The 26,139-nt window shown below is 36.7% G+C and overlaps 2 protein-coding genes across 2 annotated transcripts; both read left to right on the top strand.

Moving 5' to 3' along the window:
- The first annotated feature begins 18 nt into the window (after window positions 1-18).
- On the top strand, window positions 19-6,485 carry LOC139140333 (dentin matrix acidic phosphoprotein 1-like). The gene is made up of 7 exons (XM_070709495.1): window positions 19-1,410; window positions 1,800-1,823; window positions 2,676-2,727; window positions 3,974-4,052; window positions 4,421-4,487; window positions 4,877-5,025; window positions 5,756-6,485. Exons 1-7 carry the CDS (start codon window positions 55-57, stop codon window positions 5,985-5,987), a joined length of 1,959 nt encoding a protein of 652 aa, XP_070565596.1. The 5' UTR covers window positions 19-54; the 3' UTR covers window positions 5,988-6,485.
- Window positions 6,486-10,168: 3,683 nt separating this feature from the next.
- Window positions 10,169-25,708, top strand: LOC139141220 (uncharacterized). The gene is made up of 8 exons (XM_070710845.1): window positions 10,169-11,261; window positions 15,589-17,048; window positions 20,146-20,217; window positions 20,563-20,635; window positions 21,579-21,657; window positions 22,064-22,130; window positions 23,909-24,057; window positions 24,660-25,708. Coding segments are annotated over exons 1-8 (2,994 nt in total). The 3' UTR covers window positions 24,661-25,708.
- Window positions 25,709-26,139: the final 431 nt, after the last annotated feature.

The following is a 26,139-nucleotide window of genomic DNA, read 5'->3' as shown; positions in this document are numbered from 1 at the left end:
CTTAAGGAAGACGAAGACCATGATGACACTGAAGATACATCACCTAGTAGAGACATGGATAAAATAGGTGAGATACAGGGTAAAGATGACAGCACGATGCCAAATGACAGCCAGCGAGAGAAACCCTATGATGTGGAAAGTCAAATCGGGGGTATCACAACTGAAAATAGTAGTGCACACACCGAAGACGAAGGTCTACAACTGACGAATGCACAGAACGGCGAGGATCAAGGCACCAGCAGAAGCCCAGAGGAAGATGAGCTTGGATCGAACTGTAGTAATGACAGCAACCCAGGAATACAAGATGATGTGGAAAACAAAGCCAGAGACGAACATGCCTTTGAAAAGAAAGAAAAGAGTGAAGCAGAGAAACTATGTAAGGTGGGAGAAGACCATGATGACACTGAAGATACATCACCTGGTAGAGACATGGATCAAATAGGTCAGACAAAAAGTAAAGATGACAGCATGATGCCAAGTGACAGCCAGCGAGAGAAACCCAATGATGTGGAAAGTCAAATCGGGGGTATCACAACTGAAAATAGTAGTGCACACACCGAAGACGAAGGTCTACAACTGACGAATGCACAGACAGGCGAGGATCAAGGCACCAGCAGAAGCCCAACAGAAGATGAACTTGAATCGATCCATAGTAATGACTGCAAACTAGGAAAACAAGATGATGTGGAAAACAAAGCCAGAGACGAACATGCCTTTGAAGAGAAAGAAAAGAGTGATGCAGAGAAACTACTTAAGGTGGGTGAAGACCATGATGACACTGAAGATACATCAGCTGGTAGAGACATGGATCAAATAGGTGAGACACAGGGTAAAGATGACAGCACGATGCCAAGTGACAGCCAGCGAGAGAAACCCAATGATGTGGAAAGTGAAATCGGGGAGATGACAACTGAAAATAGTAGTGCACACACCGGAGAGGAAGGTCTACAACTGACGAATGCACAGAACGGCGAGAATCAAGCGGACGAGAGAACTGAAGTACGTTCTAAAGCTAATAATGAAGAACAAGGAGATAAAACAGACGACAAGAACAAATCAGAACAGCCATATGGAAATGATATTGCAAAAGTCAAATACAGCTCACAAGCGACTGACTTGACTGATCAAACAGGGGACCCTAGATCCGAAAATGATACAACTTACCATTGCAATAAGTCATACGATGGAAATGTTGACCCATGTAAGCAACAATACAGTTATAACAGTGATAGTTCCTGCCACGACTCTGACGTTACAGCAACAACGTCAAATATTCAGCAGAGAGATCTTCACATACAGGATCAGCAATCGGATGCTTCATCTACAGCTAGAACAGATAGTTATGGGACGACAAAGGATGCTTCTACCTCTGCTACCCCTTTTTATAAACGATGGTTGCGAGAGATTAAGGTTAGGGACAGGCCATCTGAATTGATGGACATTTTATATTTCAAAATATCGGCCATGACCATATTGGTGATCATATGCTCAAGAGTTGCTACCGACCGACATAAAAGATCACCATTCTTCTCATGGGAGATTGCTTGAGACATGTACAAAGATGGTGGCTGCAGTTCCTAATATAGCTGTCAATAATTCATTCAAAATCTGTAATTGAGTTCAGTTTAGCAGCATAGTGGTAAACATATGTGCCATTTAATGTTCTCAAATGTTGAACAATGAAAGTTGCTACATGCATACATGTATGATATTGCTGTTGTGTCACAAAGGAATTGAAAAACAGCATTTAAAGCTCAATGATTCACCAAGTAGCTAAAAACTTGCTGCTTTTGTTTCAGATATCCGTGTTCGCCATGTATTCGGTAAGTATTGATATGTTACCTTCAGTGACCCATCAATTTTGAGGAGATTGGACAAATGTAAACATTTTACTTCCGTTTTCAAAAGGCTTTCCTCCAAGCTAGCACACTGTAGTTCAACAGTAGTTCTAAATAGTAAACTTTTAATACAGATATTTTACTACAAATAGAATGGTCAGGTTACCCAAACAGCTTCTGAATTCTTTACACTGGTCATGCGTATATAACAAATTTGCCCTGGCGTCCATATCTTATAGGCCTAATGCATCCTCAGAAGTTCTGTTGTTTAGATTTATCTTCCCTTCTCATCCTTGAATTATAACGAAAACAAGTATGAAAGGAGCATTCATTGTTCCTTTCACTTTCACTATCGGTGACTTTAATGGTCTTCAAAAAACGAACAAAAAAGGCTCAGGAGAATGGATTACTAGTTGGTAGGATGCAAGACATTACGCCAATGGCTATCCAGTGTGTTTAGTAATAATCGCTCAGACATAGCATTCTATTTTATTACACATTTTGATAATATCACTGTAAAAGCAACAAGCTAAAATGATTTTTTTGTCACAATTAGTCTTTAGCATCTGTAAACTCTTAGTCATTCCTGCAACACCAATTATTTAGATTTAGCCGTCGACACTATTGATATGCTGAATAAATCTGCCGATTATATTAAAAATTTACCTTTCACAGCAGTGTCAGCATTGTACAAATATAGACAATGTACGCTTTGACAATAGTTTGCCGTCTCTGCCATTCAACATAATATACAACTGTGGTTGATGCATGAACCTTTGAACATGAACTGTGTTTACGTGTTTGTTTGTTTGTTTTTTTGTTTTTGGTCACTTACAGGGCGAGGCGAATCTATTGTTTTACAAGAATGAAATCAGGTCTGAGCCACAAGGTTTGTGTGTTTCCCAAATGATAAAGTACGAGTGCTCCACGGACGTTTATGATTTCAGAAAAGAGAGCAAATAAAATCTTTCACACATACAGCCAGAGCAAGCAGCCAGGGCAATAACAAATCTCTGTTATTGTCTGCCTCCATTACAGACAGACCTAGGGTAGCTGTGAAACGTTGACAGTCATCAAGTACAGTTGCTATGTTTAATTGCATCGATTGGTGGGTAAAATGCTTGTTCCGAAACAGAAACCCAAATATCATGCGTTTATATAAACACTCATTTCTTTTTACCCCAAACGACACGAGATACTTAAGTTACTGGGCCCGGCAAATTTGCTGTATGTCCAAGTAAAGTAAAAGAAGAAATGTCACCCACATTGTCCTAGTCAGAGAACTTAAAAAGCACCAGGCGATGGAGATGGCGAACTCCGTTTCTGTGGTTGTGAGAGAAAATCAGCGACTAGCTACCTTAAATATAAGTGAAGAAACACATTCAAATTTCACATTTGCTCGATATTATCATCAAAATTCCATTCTAATGGTATTATAAAGCGAAACCGGGATTGAATATATTCACACATTTTTAATTCCATTGCAACGTCGTACTTATTTATCGTATATCGTTTAACACCTGTCCTTGTGTCAACCATAGCATTATTCGAAGAATATTACAAAATTACAAATGATTGCATGATTAAAAGGTGAATTCGTGTTTGAGAAATGTACATGAGTAGCTTAATTACAAATAAGCAATACATAGAATACAAATAAAAACTTGCAAGTATTGGTCTAAGTTGCGAGTTCACAGATTAAATCAGACCTAAACTTCACTCGAAAGGTTAAAACTACGTATAAAAGCAGAGCATGCGATCGCCCGCGGCAGTCCCTTCCTTAAAGGGACAGTAACTGCAAATGTTAATGATTTTACACTAAAGCCAGTCTGTGTAATAGTCGATTATTGTTGACAGACGCAGTTTAGTCCACTTTTGAACTGCACTTTACATGTATACATGCTGTGCTGACAAGTCAGTTGGTAGGTGTTTCAACAAGCCTTGGGTAGGAGAATAAGACATTGCAGTTGACAAACAAACCCACAAATAGTGAAGAAAACCAAGGAAAGTTTAAAGAGGAGGCGCATGAGGATGTGCTCCCATACGACGGATATTCCTGTCTATTAAAGAATACGTAGAAATTATTTAATTGATGTCATACCTATTAAAAAGCAAGCCTTGTCGCTTCATTGCAGGAGATTATATAGATAACATTCATAAACATTGGTGGGGTAACTACAAGAAGTTAGAGAAGCACCATGGTTATATCCAGTGGTAAGTTCAACAAAAATTGCCCTCGCTGTTCTCTTCAAAATTTGAGATTAGGCCAATTCACACTTTGAAACAGGACAAGATAAACTAAGCAATACTATTTCTTGCATTGTAATCTGCAAGTAACTTGCAGTTTAAATTTGCCTTGTTCGTGGTCCTCGTGTGAAAAAAACAATTGCTACTTTTGATTCTAGCAATAATAGCCCCCATACTGCGATATCGTGACTACCAAGTTTTAGTTTGCCTTGTAGTTGGTCCTCGTGTGGAAACTCAATTGTTGTGTTAAAAACGTTTGATTCAAGCAATGAGAGCTTGCATATGTTAACTGCGGTATCATGAAAAACTAGTTTTGCATCCATTGTTTCCTTCAGGATTTTCCCTAATAGTGAGAAGGGTATGAACTATGACGCACAAGAATTACAACACGATGAAGCTGAGGTAAGCAATATTTGGCAAGCATCTTAGAGAAGACTTCATACAGACTGAGATGCACGTGCATGTAGTTTGGTAGCCTTAAAGCAACTCTGCACTTTCAATAGCATTTAGTTCCCTACTCACCTAGCACTGGTTATAACATGGTTTAATTTACGATTTACTACCAAACACATATTTTGTTAATAAAGGTGGTAATTGTGGTAGTCAACCTGATCAAAAACATAATGAAGACCAATACTTGTAGCATAAGGTATGAAAAAGAATAGTACCCTAAGTGTACATGATGTACGGTATGTCACTGCTACACAGTAGACTGACAAAAATGCATTTATCTGCTGCAAAATTCCACGTTGGTCTTAAGTGATTTAATGTTTCATCTCTTATCGATACAGAAAATCAAAAGTGATAAGAAGGCATTGGCTAGGGTTCTCAAATCTTACGAAATGATGCTGGATTTCTATGGAATGAAGTTAGTCGACAAAGAAAAGGGAACCATTAAAAGAGCTGCGAACTGGAGAGAAAGATACAACCATCTAAACAGGTAAGTCGATAAGATTAAATGTTACACAGCTGGCAAGTAATTAAATCGCAATCTCAAACTTAACACTCAAGTATTGAATGGTAAGAAGATATTTATGCTCCCTCCGAAGTGCCATTGGAGTACAGTCTCTGAGGACCTCGTGGTTTAGTTTTTGTTTGCGGACACGTCTCGAAAACAATTTTAAGCAAATCTGTAGTTTGCTTGCCTAACATGTTTTTTGGTTTTGTTTTTGTTTTTGCAATTTATTCAGCATAAGAAATAATGCTACAATTAATCAATGTAAATTTGCAAAATGATAAGTTGCAAAATGTTATCGATTATTCACAAACTCTTTTTAGTGTACATATTTTAGGGAAGTGGGCTTTTTACGATTTTTTATAAACAAATCTATAATTTCAAGGCGGGCAACTCGAGTGATCTGGGTCAAGAACTACCATTTTTCATCACAAAGGTAATCTTACGAATCAAACATTTACAAGAGTAGTAGGCCAGTATCAGAGTGCAGGCATTGGACTAAGTTGACTAAACCTCTGCATTTACCTACAATACCGGTCTTAGCAGCATGGAACAGGTCCACAGTCAGTATTGATAACCACGAGTTTAAGCCAAACCTTGCGCTCCTTCAATATAAATCACCTCATTAATTGCTCATTTATAGTACCGAACAATTGTTTCGTATTAAAAGTATGCGATCAGTATTTGATGATATTTCGTGCATCGATTTTTACAGGTCTAAGCACAACTACTTGAGAATAACAAGAATGTTGAAATCACTTGGGGAACTAGGCTACGAGCATTTGAAGACACCATTTGTAGAATTTGTCCTGAAAGAAGTACTAGAACATGGAGAACTTAGAAACTGTCTCAACAGCTGTGTGCAGTACTGGTTACACACTATCAAGAGTTCTGAAGATAGAAAACGACTGACGAAACATTTTGACAGTCACTATGAATTCCGCTAATTTATAAAGTTTATAATGTCATATGCCAAACTCCAAGTATAGAATATTACTCTGACTAAATGATGAAAAAACCTCATCTTATAAAGCTTCATATCGCTTAATTTACAGGCTTTTTCATATCTAGTTTTTTTTATTCTTGTATAACAAGGTTTCACGGTGACAACAAATGTGGCATATTTCATTTGTATTGTTGCATGTTATTCAGAGCGAATATTTGTCAACACTTGCCGGTATTGGTATGAATAAGGACTCAAAGCTCTAGCAATTAACTCACAACTTGAATGCCCGAACTTTGGAGCAAGTGTCACAAATATAAATAATGATCAACTGATAATATATTCAAGTGAGAAGTGTACACATATTCAAGTATGTGTTCTTTGTTATGTTGTGAGGTCCCGTTGAATAATGGAATTAGGATTATGGCATATATTTGTTCATTAACATCACTGTAGAAGTGTTTTACTAAAAATGTTTTTCAATGGAATAAATGATTATTACCAATGTATTGTAGTTATGTTGAAATAATTTGACTTTTGCTTCTCGTTTGGAAAATAACATGAAAACTTAATGGACTGGGTGTCTTCGACAGTGTGTAGAATGCCCATGTAGAAGCCTACGTCCATGATATCTCGCCATCAGGAAACTCGTTTCATAAAGGATTTTTGTTTACATAGACTCCTACTAGCTCATCTTATTCCATACAGTTTAAGCTTCTTAGACTTGCGCAGAGCCAACAGGCCTTAACTTTCAATTGTTCAAGTTTACACGTGTATGCAGACGATCAAACACTTCTTGCTAATGGTCAAAATATCACAGAAGTGAATGATTCTTACTGGATTTCCCTAATTCTATGCTTATAAATTTTCTAAAACCAAGTGTCTCTACATAAGTTTGGTCATATTAGAAATGCCAACATTTGTAATGATGGGAGATTGTGAAATATCTAGTGTACGACATGGTTCTGTATTAGGAGTGGTTCTTGATGAAACTTTATCTTGGAGCAATCATGTCGATAATCTATGTAAGAAACTAAGTCAACGGATTCGTCCGTTTATCCCACTTAATAATCGAATCGTGTTACATTATGGTTTAATCCAAAGTTCGATTGATTACTGTACCATTGTTTTGGGTAACACTACGGAATATAATTTGGATATAAGGTTTTCATTTTGCAAAAGATAACTGTCCGTGTCTTGTTTAATTTACCCTATGATTATCCATCTTCAGATCTCTTTTCTACGTTTGATGTCATGTCAGTAAGGCAGCGTATTTTTTACTTCCTCGCAGTCACAGTGTACAAATGTATATCAATACTGCTCCACTTTATCTCGGTAATGTATTTATTCCTCAAAGTGACGTGAAATTGTATCCCAATCGATCAGCTTCAAAGTTAAATTTCTACGGTCCACTTTGTTTTTCAAATGCTGGCAAAAGAACATTCCATTATAGAGCGACAGAAGCGTTGAATTGCCTACGTACCAGTTGACGTAAAACTCGCATGCAATGAAAATAAATTTAAAAGTTTACTGAAAGACTTTATTATGACTCGCATTTCGTTGTAAAAGAATTTTGGTTTTTTTTATTGTTTTTTTTTTGTATCCTATCAACTTATGTTTGCTGTATTTATTGGCGTGAGCCCCGAAGAATATTACTCATTAGAGTAAATCGGCCGCCCATAAAGAGTGTAAATAAAATAAATAAAATAAATGCTTAATCTCAAGCGAGGACCTGGTATTTTTTAAGAAGTCTAATTTTTCCTCTTATTGTAGAGGTTTAATATGGTGTGTAGTTCTAATTCAAGAAACAGATTCAATATGACGCATTTTGGGAAAATCAATGCAAATGGAAAGTATCATTGACTTCGTTTTTGAATTAGAATGTGGTTAGTAGGAAATATGTTTTTTTTCCATTGCAACTCTTTAGAGGGACAAAGTCGGCCATTTTTCATGAATTTTGTTTCATACGAGACACTATTTATATTGTTTGCACGATACATGAAACCTACGCGAGAAAAAATGAATGGGCATGACCATTTATTCTTTCTCGCGATGGTTTCATTTAATTTGTCTAAAACCGGGGTCGAATATATGCATGATCACCCATTAATTCATTATCTTGAACATGTCAAACAATATAAGTAGTGTCTCGTATCAAACAAATTTCATGAAAAATGGCCGACTTTGTCCCTTTAACTCAATTTTAAATAACATGATGTCGTGTCAGGTGGCACGAGTTCGCCCTCACCGATAGGAAGCTTGAACATAGCTGCATTGTTGTTTTTTAGTCCCTCTGCCCTTCCCTGGCCATAGGCCAGAGTACCTGTGCCTCGTCACTGGCCCATTTATTTTAGTCTACATGGCCCTGTATTCTTGCAACTTCCGTTGTATGGCAGTATTCACAATGTTATTTTTAAATGAGAAACTGGATTTCATGAAAATGCAAAGTTTTGCTTGTAATCAATTAAGGATGAAAAAATAAGTGATTGTTGTTAAAATAATTTGCCCAAGGTTAATAAAGGAGAAATGTAAAGGAAGTAGATAATAGATAAGTAGATATTGTGGCAAAGAACAGGGAACAGACAGAAAGAATTCGAAACTACAAAACAATCACAGATCAGAACCAGAGGTGTATTCTAGCTACGATGATGATGAAAGCCTAATCAATGAAGTTCACAGCAACACAATTTCACGAAAAAGTACTTTGTGAAGATTGAGAGACATAGTACAATGTATTTACCGGACTTGTAAGAAGGGTAGTCTTGCACAACCTCTCTATCAAACCTGTGTTTTCGTCAATGGAATAGAAAGTGTATATATTTACTTGTAGTGTCTATTGTAATAAAATATAATTTCAGATTTAAATGGGTTATAACTACATGGATTTACAGACTGCCATGCATGACCAAATACAGCTCATTGCAACCAATGTGGAATTAAAGGCCAAGTGACTGTACTATTTGACAGTTATTTTTTCTGGTTGATGTGGCTGTTTTTTAGCATCACTTTCTAAGTGATCTTCAAGTAGCTCAATGTGTACTGTCAACATTGACTGCGCATGTGTGTCCAGTACTGTTAGTATTAGAGACCAAATTCAGATCCCGACTTGAATACAATAGCCAATGTTACAATGCATGTCACACATAAATATCTGCAACATGCCGCATTCCAGAATATTCTGACCCAGCCTCGGACCAATAAAACTGGCTGCGCCCCTACTTGAGCAACTTGTTTTAGCACTGCGGATATTAGTATTTATTTTTATCCATAAAAGATATGATCTGGTCATTCGCCTGCGATACAAGTGATTGTTTAAAACTGTTTGTCTGTCGTTGCTAGGCTGCCGGATTGATTATTATAAATCGAACATTGTTCAAGGGTTAGAAAAATGTCACTTAGGCAGTGTTGTTGTGCGCAACGTCAGCATTTCCTCTGGTGGACTAGGAGTTGCTTGTGCTTGTCCAGTCTTTTTTTGACGTTTCAAAGTTCGGAGTTTTTTTAACACTGAGAGTGAAGGTAAATATTCAAGTAGACATTTACTTTATGTGCTTTATGGCTAACTTTTGGTTCGAACGCACTTTTATACTGAAAATACGATACAGAATCAGATGCCTTTGAAGGGACATCATAGAGGCAGGCAACCCATAAAGAGCTGTTGCCAAATTTTCTTGTTGTTAAGATATTTAACACCAGTATTTCAGTATTTCTACTATATCATGTATGGGAAAACATAAACCTTCATGACCTTTCAAATATAAAGAGACAATACATTAAAACATGGATGAAATTGACCGAAATGTCTCTTACGTAATTTTTATTATTGGTTTGCAAAGGGCATTGTGTGAACTAACATATGGGGTGGGAAATTAGACCATAGTAGACTCTCGCCATGTTCATTTCACTATAAAATAGACATACTATGAATCAGGAAATAATAATAATGACAAAGTGACATCCAATGCAGACACAATGCAATCTCAATAGACAAACACATTTACCATGGCAAGTTAAAACTCTGGGATGCAAAGATTACTGTGGGTGTTAACAGCTTTAACACGCACACAACCATGTTTATTTTTTATGCATAGATATTGCCATTAAATATTTTGTAAGCTTTAGAACGCTAACAGCCATTATTATTTTGTTCTGTACATTTTCAGTGATCTTCTTTGACCAAACATCATCATGGCGGCATCATCAGGCTTCAGTGGAAAGCAACTGCTGACTGACATCGACGACAAAGTGCTGTTATGTGCAATTTGTATGGAACGTTTCAAGTCACCTAAAATACTACCCTGTTATCACACATTCTGTGAACCTTGTCTATCAAAATGGGTCAAGACAAACAATGATCAGTTGATATGTCCGACATGTAAGAAACTTTGTCCTTTGCCCTCTGAAGGAGTACGTGCTCTCGACAGAAATCGTTTTATTGATGACCTTTTGGGCGTTATTGGTGACGTCAGGCCTGATAGAAGTGACATGACGCTGTGTGAATGGTGTGAAAAAGAAGCCAAACACTGGTGCGGTGACTGTGGTGGGCACTTTTTCTGCAATAATTGCATACAAAATCACAGCAAATTGACAGCCTTAAAAGATCACAAACCAATGCAAAATGAGGAATATATCGAAAAGATGTCAACCCAACACTTTCGAATGATTCAGCCAAGATTCTGCGACAATCATTCCGGTAATAAATTAGAATTTTTCTGTGACACTTGCCAGGTGCCAACGTGTTATAAATGTACAGTTGTTGAACATGCTATAACAGGTCATACAATGATATCACTGGATTCAGCACTGGATAAGTATACACCAGAAATGAAAGCACACTCTGAGAAAGTTGCTCAGAAGATTACCCATTTAAAGCTGCGAATGAACAGAGTGAACGATGTTCGAAAAGAGTTGGATGCAAACAGGTCAGTAGCAGACCTACAAATTAAAGTATTGTATCAAAAGTTAATTGATACCATTACGAATCTAGAAATAAAACTGCACGGTGAAATTGATGATATCTATTTACAAAAGAGTAAACAAATTTATGCGGAGACAGAACTGCTTGAACAGAGGATCGCCAGTGCAGAAAGTATCCGTTCATATCTAAACCATCTCTTGACATTTGGTGGAGCAGTGGATATCATGACAGCAAAACAACAGATGAAGAATCAACAGCAGTACTATGATGTTCTAGCCAATGTACCTTATGGTGACGTTGACAGTGATCTGGTTTTCAAAGAAAATCCAGACTGTTTAAAGATACATCTAGGCATCGTCGAAGGTAAAAACTTTAATACTTATAATAATATTGTATATTATCTTCTATGTACATAGCAAGTTTCGTCTATTTTGGTCAAGTCAATCAAGAGTTATACCCCTAATTAGGAAAGTTCATTAAATATTTGCTGAATTAAAAATGCTCTACGACTTTCAGTAGGCCTAATGTTAAATCAACGCATATACGATATACATATCAAGTTTCGCCAATTTCGATTGAGTCAATTTAGATATATCTCTAATTAGGAAAGTTCATCAAATATGCAAATTAGCTATTAACTTTCATGTCACACCTTTATGTCTTTCATGCCGGATAAGTCCTAAGATTTGTAGAAAATCTCACCCAATTCTGTAAGCTGTTCTCGTTGTATGTTTGTTTTTTTCTAAAATCATTAATTATGCAAATGGGCATGAAATGTGCAAGCCATACCGACTAAAACCTAATCTGTTTTTGCCATTCTCAAACAGAATCTATGGGTCAAATTTGATTGTGATCTGATAAGCCGTTCTTGAGATCTTGCGCCAACAGACAGACAGACAGACGAACAGTAAGGCAGACAGGCAGACAGGCAGACAGACAGACATCGCTGCGACATTAGCCCCCGTGTATGAAATTTGGTATGCATTATCCAAGGAATGGCCGCTGTCAGATTTGTTCAAATTATTGTGCAATTTTCATATGTGTATTTTAATAATAATAATAATAATTTATTTATTGCCATATGCATTAAAATACAATGGAAATTGATTTTTCACGTGCGCATCAGTGAAAGAATTAAAAATATCATAAACTGGAATAAAAATACTAAAAATAAACACACGTTAACATACAAAGACTTAAAATACGAAATGTTAAACAAAGATATTACATTTGATTTAAAATTCGAACTGCTGATGAATAAAAACTCTTGCGAAAGCGTTCAGATTTTGTTCTGGTGCATCGATAGCGTCGCTCAGAAGGTAAAAGTTTAAATATTTATGGGCTGGATGATTTTCGTCATTAATGATAGAAGTGGTTTTCCGAATGGTCCTGGATCGATAAATTGATGGCAATGAAGGTAAATCTGAACCAATGATCTTCTCTGCAGTGCTAACGACTTTTACTAGTGAATGAAACTCTGCAATAGTGATATTTCCAAACCAGACTGTTATAGCATATGTTAAAATACTCTCAATTGTAGTGCGGTAAAAGTTAATCAAAATGACACGACTCATGCCAAATTTCTTCAGGCGTCTCAAAAAAATACAGGCGTTGCTGGGCTTTCTTAATTAAAGACTCTGTATTTGTCTGCCAAGACAAAGCATTAGAGAGTTGAATTCCAAGATATTTAACAACAGACACAATTTCAACCTCACTGCCTTGAATCACGATGGGAATAGTTGGCTGACTGACTTCCTAAAGTCGATAATGATTTCTTTTGTTTTACTTACATTGAGTTCAAGATCATTTGTATCACACCATTCCACTAAGTTAACGATTTCTTTTCTGTAATTTGACTCATCATTATTACTAATCAATCCAACTGCTGAAGTATCATCTGCAAATTTTACCATTACATTTCCCTCAAACATATTTGTACAATCGTATGTGTAAAGTGAATACAATAAGGGACTTAAGACACAACCCTGAGGAGCGCCCCTGTTCAGAACAATAGAAGAGGAAAAACGGTCACCAATCTTGACCACTTGGGGTCTTTGGTGCAAAAAACTTAAAATCCACTTGCATAATGAAGGATCTATTCCTAGATCAGACAGCTTTGCAACTAATTTCAAAGGCGATATTGTATTGAAAGCTGAGCTGAAATCAATAAACAGAATTCTTGCATATGAATTTCGATTATCAAGGTGAGCTAATACAGTGTGAAGTACAAATGATACGGCGTCCTCAACAGAGCGGTTGGCACGATACGCAAACTGATATGGATCAAGAGATTTTGGCAATATGGACTTGATATATCTTAACACTATACGTTCAAAGCATTTCATAATGACAGATGTAAGTGCAACGGGACGGTAGTCATTCAGGCACTTTGGTTGTGATTTCTTTGGAACTGGAACAATGATAGAGCTCTTGAAACATGAGGGTACGATGCAACGGGAAATTGATGTATTGAAAATATCAGTAAAAACACTCGATAACTGATCGGCACAATGACGAAGGGCGCAAGACGGAATGCCATCCGGGCCAGCTGCTTTGCGAGGATCGACCCTTGAGAAGCACATTTTCACATAAGACTCTTCGATCGTAAAAGGTGGCTGTTCCGTGACAGTCTCCAGGGTTAAATGAGGCTCTGTTTGCTTCTTGTCAAAGCGGGCATAAAAATCATTCAGAAGATCTGGAAGATTGACATCGCTATTCAAAATACTGTTTGATTTCTTCCTGTATGAGGTTACTGCCTCTATACCTTGCCACACGCGCCGAGATTCTTGCGCTCGCTCAGTGCAGTGCCTAACGGACATCCTAAAAACTCTAATTTCCACTCTTTGGCAGTACAATTGGAATATATATATATATATATATATATATATATATATATATATATATATATATATATATATATATATATATATATATATATATATATATATATATATATATATATATATATATATATATTTTGTATATATATATATATATATATATATATATATATATATATATATATATATATATATATATATATATATATATATATATGCATATATAAGTGTACAGATGACCTTGGGACATTACAGTGCTCAATACTAAAGCAGAGCGTTGTAAATAATAACTTCTACTGTCTGATAATTGCAAGATGCATGAAACTTAAGTAACATATATCATTACTTTGTACTTCAAGTAATTCTGTGTTATTATATATATATATATATATATATATATATATATATATATATATATATATATATATATATATATATATATATATATATATATATATATATATATATATATATATCAGTGTTCGCGGAAACTGTTTCCTCCTTACGTACGCATTGGTCTGCTAAAATTGCGTAATGGCTGTATTTGCATGCGTAATTTCACTTCCACACTCGATTGATTGAAAAAGCGACTACAAAATACGATGAGCCGTTCAATAAATCTACTCTACCAATTCGAATTGTATGATATACATGTAACATTTTAATGAAAACAGTTCAACTAACAACTTGAACGACTGGGCTGTGTTTCAAACATGCTGAAACCTAACAGCAAAGGGTATACATGCGACAGTCAAAACACATCAGGCAACCAAAAGGTTAGAGTTATTGAAAATCCAGGCACCAGCAACGTTCAAAATTTATACATTTATATTTATACATCAAAACGTAACTATGAATATTCAGTCTTCAAAATTTCTTGGTAGCCTGCGTGTGGTTGTGGACGGGATTTTTTGGTAACCGGTGCATCATCATCACGGCTCACGACTTTACTGTGGAATTGATCCCCTGTTCTTGTATCGGCGACAACAGGACAATACGTCGTGGATTCCGACATTGGTTCAATTTCACTGCGCTTCGCCGTGTTCTCTATGTTGGGTTGCCCAGTAGTGTCTTTCAATTGACCCTCTGAATCATTTTATTTTCACGGACTCGTGGAGCAAAGTTGAAAGAAAATAGAGCTGTTTGCTTCGTCGCCATGCTGCATGTATGCTTTGATCAAATTTGGGGGACAGCGAGACGCGAAGATCATGCACGGTTGGCACTTAATTTGTTGCAACATTTCTGTCAGTCACTCACTTTGTGTCATAAGTTTCAGGAACTATCGCTCACCTGAAAATTAGCAACGTAATTCATAGGCACTGATGACATGATAACGTGCCTTTGAATTACGCTGCCGATGTTTCAGACAACGCCCAGAGAATCCGAAACTTTCCACAGAAAATGAATGATTGACTGAAATGTTGCAACAAATTTAATGTCAAGCGGGCACTCATTTCGTCTGGTTGTCACAAGAGCTCAGTCACGGGGAGTGCTTTCGGGAACATTTTACTGTTTTCTTTAGCGCATAGAAAACGCATAACAATGAAAAAAATGCGTAGAGAGTCAATTCCAATGCGTAAATACGCAATTTTTTGTATATATATATATATATATATATATATATATATATATATATATATATATATATATATATATAAGGAGAATAACCACAAGGAAATACTATGAAACAGTGGAACTCCATTTTTAGGATTTGCTTACCCTACTCCCTATTTAATTTAGCCAATCAACAATTGATCAAGTTGATTGCGCAATTTTGAACTTTCTCTTGCTCTCTGTGTCATATTTGATATACGATTACGCCACAATAGCTGTATATCTTTTTCATCAAGGTCTCTGTTCAAGTGAAAGTAAGGAGGTAAATGAAGGTGAAAATGGAGCTGAACCAAAGATTGTTCAAGGAGGACCTGTGCAAAACAAGCAAGAGAAAGATAAAGTTCAGAATGAATCAACTAAAGTTGGAATGACTAATGATGTCACCAGAAAGGAAGATAATGATGATTTGGATGATGACGCAAAAGATATGATGAAATCAGAAGATGCAACAGGAGACAACGTAATGCCACGTAACCATGAAATTGCCAATGAAGCCAATGTTACAGTGATTCATGTCAAACCAAAGGAGACTGATGAAATAAATGAGCCAGAGAAAACTTCCACCGCAGGGGATCTGAGAGATGAAACCACAGAGAAGCATGATTTATCTGATGACAGAGCCAAGCACACAGACGCTGATGAAGGTCGAAAAAAGAGAGATAAAGAGATACCTCACGCAGTGAGTGCCAAAAAAGATGAAACAACAGATGCAACTGATGGCAATATTTCTACTGAAGCAGTCAAGGAGACAGAAAGAAAAGGAGATGGTAGCAAAATCATAGATGACAGCAAACCAGAGAAACAAGATGATGTGGAAAACAAAGTCATGGACGAACAGGTCTTTGAAGGGACAGAAAAGAGTGATGCAGATAAACAAGATGATGTGGAAAACAAAGTCATGGACGAACAGGTCTTTGAGGAGAAAGAAAAGACTGATGCAGATAAACTACGTAAGGTGGTGGAAGACCGTGATGACACTGAAGATACATCAACTACTAGAGAGATGAATCAAATGGACGAGACACAGGGTAAAGATGACAGCATGATGCCAGGTGACAGCCAGCCAGAGAAACCCAATGATGTGGAAAGTGAAATCGAGGGTTTTGCAACTGATGATAAGAGTAATACAGATGCAAGCAGAGACGAAGGTCAAGAATTGAAGATCAAACAGAACAGACAGGATCGAGACACCAGCAGAAATACAGATGAAGATAAAGAGATAGTAATCAGCACTAAAGTGATCAAAAGTGCAGAAAGTGAGCAAGGAGATCAGAGAACTGAAGTCCATTCTAAAGAAGATGATGAAGAGCAAGGAGACAAATCAGATGAGATCAAATTAGAAGAGCCTTGTAAAGACGATTCTGTAAATGTCCCCAACAGCTCACAAAACACTTTAGTATACAATGTGCTGGATGAATCTTCCAGGTCTGGCAATGAGTCCGATACTGAAAAGGTTGACCCAGTCAAGCCACAAGACAGCGACAACAGAGACAATTCTCAGAGTGACGCAGCAACAACATCAAATTTTCAGCCTGGAGATGTCTCCACAAATGATGAACCAGATCATGTTTCATCTACAGGCAGTACAGATAGTTATAACACTCCAGGGGATGAGGATGATGATGATGATGATGATGAGTATGTTCCCACCAGCAGTACCAGTAGGTGGCCACAATGGTGGCCAGATTCTAATAAGGTTAGGAACTGATCACTGACATAATTTATGCATATTAAATGTTTGTTAAAAAATAATCAGCAATGACTATACTGATGATCATAATATTCAAGAATGTTTGAACAGACAAAGCACTCAAATTCTTGTTATGTGAGGTTGCTTGAGAATCTACTTTAGGAACTATATACGTTGCTGTATGCAGTGCTCAAATATTGAACAAGTCATGTTGCAGCAAGTACATGAACCTCTGCTCTTTATCACAAAAAATTGAAGAAAAACATTGAAAGCTTCAGCTACTCTTCCCTCAATTGATGCAAAAACACTTTTGTCAAGAAATTTGTAAACACGCTAAGGAAAACACTTTTACAGGTCCCACTGTTTCGAAACCTTATTAGCTAAAACTCCTTGCTTTCTCATTTATTTCACAAGTCATCATAGTCATGAGGAAGTTTTATGACTATGCACTACTCATTTGCATATTTAACAAACTTTCCTAACTAGGAATAGATATTTTGATTGACTTGACCAAAGTTGACATAACTTGGTGTGTACATTGAAGATACTATTATATAACAGTAATGAAAGTCATTTTGCAATATTACATCAGCTATTTACTAATCTGCGTATTTAACAAACTTTCCTAATCAGGGACATATTTGGACTGACTCGATCAGAGTTGATGAAACTTGCTACATACATCAGTGTTGCAGCCAGGATGCGCCCTTGTGACAATGTCCCCAAAATGCATTCTGGCGTACTGCGGGTCACCTCGGGTGCACTCATGAGACCACTGTGTTCAATGGGTGCCAATAGCATGTAATCTATGTTACTGACAATGACTTTTGTTTTGCATGATTATTTCGGTGCTTCATATTTATGTACTTTCAGAACAGTGATAAGAAGTAATTACAACACAACACTTGATATTATAACTTGCTTGTAGTCCGACTGAGCTCTGATATTAGGCAGATACGGTATACTGCTACAATGGCCTTAAATTCAAGCATGCGACACAGTGCCGGTAGTTTGCATTTTGTTGTGTGATACTGCTATAAATTATACAAAATTTGATTGACAACTGACGCATGTTGACCCCAAATGTGCAAAATTTCTCCCAAAATAAATGGTAGTGGAACAGTGTCTACTGTGTAAAAATTCCTGGCTGCAACACTGCAGACATTGAAGATAATGTGATATAACAGTAATCAAAGTCATTTTACATTTTTAAACAAGCTAATTACAATTTTACATATTTCACTTCCTCTACCAATTAATGAAATTTAACTTGAAAGACTTTGCCAAAGTGAAGAAAAGTTACTATGTATATTGATGAGACAATTTTACTGTAATTGTGAAAGAAATTTTGCATTTTAGCTAATTTATAATTTGCATATTTAATGAGCTCCACTATTTTTCATATAACCTTGAAGGACTACACCAAAGCCAATCAAACTTGTGATACAAAGTGATGATGCAATTAGATGACAGCAGTGGAAGATATTTATCATTTTCATTTCAGCAAATTACTAGTTTGCATACAAAACAAATTTCAATGGAATTCATACATGATGAATATTGCTTGTGAGATAAATTTTAACGATATTAATGAAGTTACAAAGTCATGGTTTTTCATGTCAGTTAAAAGTGTCAGTTCACAGACAATTGCAACAATTGAAACACATGAGCATTTTCAGTTCATATTTGGTTAGAACATAGGGCAATTTAGATGTTTTATGTCTATTTTTAAACACCTTCATCACAGCTACCACAATGTAGTTGCACGAGTATCATAAAACAATAAATGTTTACTGCAGAGTGTTAATCAGGTGCAGCCAACGGAGCTATTCATCGAAAAAGCTATTCCGGAAGCTGGTTTTGAGGGCAGGGCAAATTTTTAATTTTGCTAGGGGCGGGGACATATTTTTAGGTGGCAGGGGAGCAAATTTTAGTTTTTTTGTAGGTCAGGGCAGATATTGGTTGATTGTCCTGGGGACAGGGCTTGGCGAAAAACGCGGAGAGGGAAGCTACTTTTAAAACGGGGACAGAGGAATTTCAGCCATGGTGTTTCTGGGGATGGGGACAGTGCAAGTACTTATACCTTTTACAGGTTACCCAGACTACTTAGCCTATCGATTGACCCCACATCTCACTCTATGTACTGCAGGATGGAAACCAAATACAAGGCCACTGCAGTATGTGTCTGGTGTCTGCATGGGAATGTTAATTTTCAGGGGGATTTTTTTCTCAGGGCAGGGGAAAATCGACAGTATTTTCATCACAGGGTAGGGTAGCTTCATGTCTGCAGGGGAAATGGAATGACAAAATTTTGAGGGCAATTTTTTCCACGGCAGGGGAAATCAGAAGTTTTTTCGCCACAGGGCAGGGGAGCTTCAAACATATATGGGGAGCGGGTAAAAATGAAGTTTGAGTTCGGCAGGGTAAGTCGAAAAATTTGCAGTGGGAGGGCAAATTATGAACAGCTATTCAATTGCCCTCTTGACTTAAAATTAGTCAGTTCACATTACTTGTCATGTACAATATATCTTATCATAGTAAGGACCCCTTTAAAAGTGCATTGTTCGTTGGCTACACCTGATTAATGCTTACAAAAGGTCAGGTTGTCATACTGCTATTGTATTTTTTCCACTGATCATGCATGTTAAATGTGTATATTGACAGCCATGTTTTTTAGAGCATCCCAAGAAATGATTCAATTATACAAATTTTTCTGTACATTCCTGTGACATAAATACTGACAATGTGGGTCGAAGGTCTACATGAGTGAAAAATGGCGTAACTGTTGTGTTAAAAAATTTATGGAATATGTAGTGTTAAAAGTCATAGCACTGGGATTACAATAAACCACTTTGGTCCCCTATTTACTTTGCTTCAAACTGTGGCGCTGACCCATTTCTACCAGGGTATGAAGATTTTACCTTTGGCGATTGTTCAAGATAAAATCAACATGGAAGTACTGGGATAAAGCAATTTCTCAATACATATGTCACCAGTCATTCTTGAATACTGACTAAACTAAGTATGACATAAGCATTATTTCTTTCTCTTTCACTTTCATTGTTTGTATTAATGACACTGGGTTGCTACTTTTTCTCCTCAGAAACGAAACAAGCCAAGACTTAAGACAGAATTGAGCGACAGGGATACAAAAGAATACAGAAGTGGCTATCCGGTATGTTTTGTAATGAAGACTTTTATTTAATATAAAGTTTTTAGTATACATCTGTAATTTTTCCCAGGTAAATAAAGAGGTTAAACCAAACTGTTTCCATAGTGACTGGCATCAAACATATGTCAAATCTTTGCAGCATCTCTTCATTGTTGATTGATTACATGCTGAGTTTGGTGCTATGAACTACAGTTCTATATACATAGATGATAGCGTAGTAGCACCAATTTGTTGAAAACGTATTGAATTTTGCTGTCATTGAACAGTTAGTAAAATTGTACTGGGAGCATTTAGTTTCTCAAGTGTTGGTAACAGTCCTGTGATTGCTTTCATTTTGTCACTTTACAGGGCAAGAAGGATAATGACTCAATGAAAGACAATCTGTTATTTTACAAGAATGCTATTGAGTCTGAACCAAGAGGTTTGTATGATTTCCTACAAATTACCGAGTTTGTCAGGTGTGTGCACATGGACATGAATTGGAGACATACACAGCCTTGTTTATAAGGTGATGCACAATTAGCAATGCAGTGACACGTATTGTGTGCCTTCTGAGATAAATTGACACAACACTGACTCATGAAAGTTCTCTCTTATGCAAGAAAATTTTGCATATTATCACACATCTACCATCGAGAACAATAGAATTTTTCATGCACTAAAAAAGCCACAAAGAATGTAGGTTCTTAAACATAAATTTGCTGCTTGTGTTTCCAGGCGTCCCCAGCCCAATATGCAGTGTATATAGCAACAGCCTGTGCGTGTTCTTTGTTGAATCGTGCTCTATATGTGCAGTGCACAGGCCATCCGGAAGCGTGTTCACAATAGCATTCCATACTTGCACTATAAATTTGAAGAAAAAAATTACTTTGCATGAAATTGGTGAATGAGCCCATTTGACGCACAAATCACAAATGAAAGATGTGTAATAATGTTATTTCAAAACATGCCACAAAGGATGCACTCAGCCATTGGCGCCATGCATTGCCCTCCGCTTTGCATAGGGTGATTTACTGCACCAATGTTCTTGTCCATCCTCAGCTTTATTTTTGTAATAACCAAATATTATCAGTACATCACTGATATAGAGCTGACACCATAAATTTTCCAGAAATTCCAAAATTGACTCAAAGAGTATATGAGTTAATGTGAGTCAGAAGGTATGCTTATAGGATGCCTGTCTCCGTAATTATAAGAGAAAGTTGCAGTGTTATTTATTTTTTTGCCAGAAATGAGTAAAAAGGAAGATAAATGTAAAAAAGGATAAAATGATTGCAAATAAATGAAAGTTCTGTGAGCCATAAATTCCTCAAACACCATGGCTTGTCTTCTCCCTGAATTTTTATGTTGTTCTTTCTTCTTAGGAGATTTGATTGATAATATCCATGAATACTGGTGGGGAGACTATGAAAAGCTTGAGAGGCACAATGGCTACATCCAGTGGTAAGTAAAACCAATTCACCTTGGTAACTATTGTTTTCCTGGGCTTGGACAGTCTTGATCAATGTTTGAATTGTTATGGCCAAGGTAAGTATAGTCTGAAGTCAAAGTGGTGGATTTGATTTATTCAAGAATGTCACAGAATCCTGTTCTATTGGAAAGTAATGCCCTTGGTCCTGTAGATTACATCATGGAGTTAATTCATGGTCCAAATGCTACTCTAAGTTTTAGATAAATCACCTGGGCCTCAGCCCTCTTGACGACATGAATTCATTATCTGAATATGAATCTGAGTTGGTATTTCAATATGAATCTGAGTTGGTATCTGAATATGAGCCTAAGTATTAACTCAAAGTAAACTGCAATATTATCAGAAAACCTAACTTCTTTTGTCCATTGTTTCTTTCAGGATTTTTCCTATAAGGGAAAAGGGCATGAACTATCAGTCACAAGAATTACAACTCCACGAAGCTGAGGTAAGCAATATTGTGGCTAGAACTCCACAGAAGGCATCTTTTAGACTTTGAAGTTGTTGGCACCTTTAAGGATGATTTAGTCCCTGAGTTTGTGGTGGTACAAGATTGATATCGTTGACTGAAATTATGACTGAAAAATCAATTCCACAAGATTACCAGTATGCCAAAAAATATGAGAAAACTACTTTCTACTTTGGCTCAAAAGGTCAAAATTTTTAGATCTCCCTTCAGTTGAATTGAGATGCGTTAGAACAAATTCCTTAAAATATGGTAGCTTTTAACTTCGCTTTTGTATGCTAGAGTTATTATATGGAAGGTCACATCATCATTCTTGACCAAAACTTTAGCTGGTTACTGAGTAAAGTATTAATTATCCTTTCACGCAGTATTACTCAATAGGTTGTGTGACTTGTGATTTAACATTTCAAAAAATACTGTTATGTGGGACTGCAAAGTTCTTGGTATGTTTAAAGATAATATCGGGATAATATCGTATCACCAGCACATTTATGCATTCAGCCATGTTCTCAAAGTGACCGTGGCTTGCAAAAATTCATAGAACTACAAGACAACTCAGTCACCAACAATAATTGGAAAAGAGGTCTTTACACAGAAATGTCCTTCAAAACTTTTCACCCAATTTCCATGCATGTAGGTTGATGCACCCGAAGAACTCAGGCCCAATCTTTATTATGAAAACAAAAGCTTTTCTTAAGCCCCCCATTTTAGTGAAGCAACTTGACCCCTAGGATTATGGTGATTTTTAACTTGTTCAATATCAGCCAGTATTTTGCACTCTTGAATGTAGGTTCCACCACCCTGTCCAACAATCCATGGAGGTGAACCACGTTTGATGATAAAATAGTTTTAAAGTCTTATTAATAAATTTTTGCTACATTATCAGTGTTTTTGCTAAGGTTGGGGAATATTAGTAAATGATTTTGGGAACCCTGTTAACATTTCTGCCTTCCGATAGTCTGATTGCATTGATACACCAAGGGGAACCCCAGTTAAATGACTGGGAAACCCCGGTAAATGCACCTCGAAAGTGTGAGAGACTTAAACTTTTACTCAAACTTTCCTCAATGAAACTTTCAACCATTGTCTTTCCAAATCAAGAATGAAAATTAGGGGTCACCATGCAAATTTTGGTACTAGAGAGACAAATAACTTGCGATTTCTCGATATTTGAAATCCAAAATGGCCACCATTTCTGTGTTAACTCTATTGGAAGAAATAAAATTTTCGATTCTCAAAAAACTAAGACCATAAAAACTTTTCTTTAGCCAAGAGCTTCATAATGAGCCCCCACAAGTGGTAGGTCAGAAGAAGTTTGATAAAATTTGAAGGCCCGAATTCTGTCCCCGAGGTGCGTTCTACCTTAACAAAAACACACTGATTATAATAGTGTATGATATGATAGAGTTGTCTGTATATAACATATTATATCATACCATACCAGTACCAGTTCCCGACGTAAATATGCACTCGCTATCGCTTGTGCATTTATGTCATGACTTGTCAAAACGTTGTTGTATACTTTCGCTGGGTGTGCTTTATTGCTGAAATAAACATGAGAAGAGTTGTTTTATCGAATTCTTATTCATTGTTGTGTAACTGAATGTTCTGTGCAGCATAATCAAAACAAACAACATGTTCTACTGATGCTGCCAAGGTATTGTCAAAGTTTACCATCCTGCACTACTGCTCACTCTTTCTCGCTCAACAGCACTCGAATCTGTTTTTGTCATGTTTTTTTCCCTATTTTGTCCATTTAGGGGATAAAACGTGACAAAAAGGCATGGGCCAGGGTTCTCAAGTCTTATGAAATGATGTTGGATTTCTACGGAATGAAGTTAGTCGACAAAGAAAAGGGAACCATTCAAAGAGCTGCAAACTGGAAAGGAAGATACCGCCATCTAAATTGGTAAGTCAGTAGGGTATGGTGTTTCCACAATAAGGAAGAGTCAAATTATAATGTGTCTTTTTTTTCAAACACATGCAATCAAATGCACTGGAATAGTGTGAAATAGAAGGTTTGTGAATAAAATATTCATCAACAAGATATAAATTACAACATATAAAAGTATCTTTGTGCTGTTCGCCCAAGTTAACATAAAACAAATTTGTGCTTGAATAGCAAGTCTGGTGGTCTGAGATCAAGAACTACAATTTTAGTAGAAGTCGGTGGCCTTTCATTTCAATTTTTCGTTGTAAACACCAGAGAATGGCAATAAAATGCAGGACCGTCAGACTACAGAGCAAGTGGGTTCTGTTGGTTTACCTTTGTACTTGTGACGCTGGACATCTAAAGCAACCTGGATTAGTGCATCCTGTCACTTGTGTAAAATGTTGGATGTTCGGTAACATTCTTAGCTTTGATTGCTTCAAGCAATGTAGTGTACATAAATTTGCAAAACAAAAGTTATGCATTGAGAGAAACAAATACTTCTTTGGGACAACTACCCAATGTGTGTATACAAAGCTAATTTCTGTATCACCAACATTTTATTTGTCAATTTTTCACAGATCATCACACAACTACTTTAGAATAACAAGAATACTTAAGTCCCTGGGGGAACTTGGCTATGAGCAATTGAAGACTCCTTTTGTAGAATTTGTCCTGACTGAAGCACTAGAAAATGGACAACTTAAAAACTGTGTCAACAGCTGTGTGCAGTACTGGTTACACACTATCAAGAGTTCTAAAGACAGAAAACGACTGACGAAGTATTTTGACAGTCACTATGACTTCAATTAAATTGTCTAGTCTATAATGTCATTTGTCAGATGATGTAACCATGACATTAATCTGACTGGACGGTGATAAAAACTTCATCTTATAAAGCTTTTCATCACTGAGGTTAGCATCTTTTTCATAGCTTGTATCCAAAACTTGTCTAACAAGGCATTACGGTGACTGGAAACATTGCATTTTTTAAATTTGTATAGTTGAATGTAATTCAGAATATTTTTGAAACACATGACGATTTTATTGTACTGAATCAGGGCTCAGAGCCCTAGCAATTTAATACTCACAACTTATTTGGATGAAATTTTTGAAGTAGTTGTCACAAATGATCAACCCAATCATGTCTTCAGCCTAGAAGTGTGTATATATTCAAGTATTTGTTACGTTGTGAGATCTTATTAAATAATTGGGTTAGGACTTTTGAATATGTTTGTAACATGAATGTAAAAGTGTTTTTACTACAAGGTGGAAGATCCTTGGAGACAGGGAAATTTTGCTTGAATTGTTAGTAACCTTGGGAGTCCATGCATATCATTACGTAGAGCCCCCTAAGAAATTTCCTTTTAGTTCCCAACAAACCATGTGTCCACTAATCTTCAGTCACCTCATTTTGACCACAAACTATTTGTGAATAGCCGAATAAATGATACATGAAATTATTGTAGTTTCTTGAACTTTGACATTTAGCCACTCCATTTGAGAACGACATGAAAAACTCAACAGAGAGAGGGTCTCTGACAGTTTATACAAGACTCCATATCAGCTGACTTTGTATTGTACTTATCATCAATAAAGTTGATTTAATGAAATATTTTGTTATACAGTACCATCTTGTCACTAGACTCTCTACTTGCAACCTTTTACTCTGTACTTGAACTGGCATGGTCTCAAAGGTCTTGCTGAGTGCAGCCCATGTGATCAGCAAGTTGTGTTTGCTGAGTGCCACCAGTGTTTGCTTTTGGCAGTCACGCCATGTTTATGTCAAAGACCAGAGGTAGCACCCACTGTTTACTGTTGACAAATATCCAACTGTCAACACTGAAAATGCTCTTTCCCCGGCTCTTTCAAGAAAGGTAGGAGAGCTGATGGGGACACCGTAGATGCCTGTGTCAATTAGTGTGATCTGTACCAGTTCAGTTTTTTCATAATATTGCGGAACTTAATAAAACTCACCTATGATGAGGAACCAAAATGATTTTAATGAAATTCTCAGGCTCTACATGCCTAATTGGCCAGTGCCACATGCCACAACAGTGA

The sequence above is a fragment of the Ptychodera flava genome, chromosome 9 (genome assembly GCF_041260155.1).
Source record: "Ptychodera flava strain L36383 chromosome 9, AS_Pfla_20210202, whole genome shotgun sequence".
NCBI lineage: Eukaryota > Metazoa > Hemichordata > Enteropneusta > Ptychoderidae > Ptychodera > Ptychodera flava.
The sequence above is the reverse complement of the archived record's forward strand: the minus strand, read 5'-3'. Positions and strand labels throughout refer to the sequence as shown.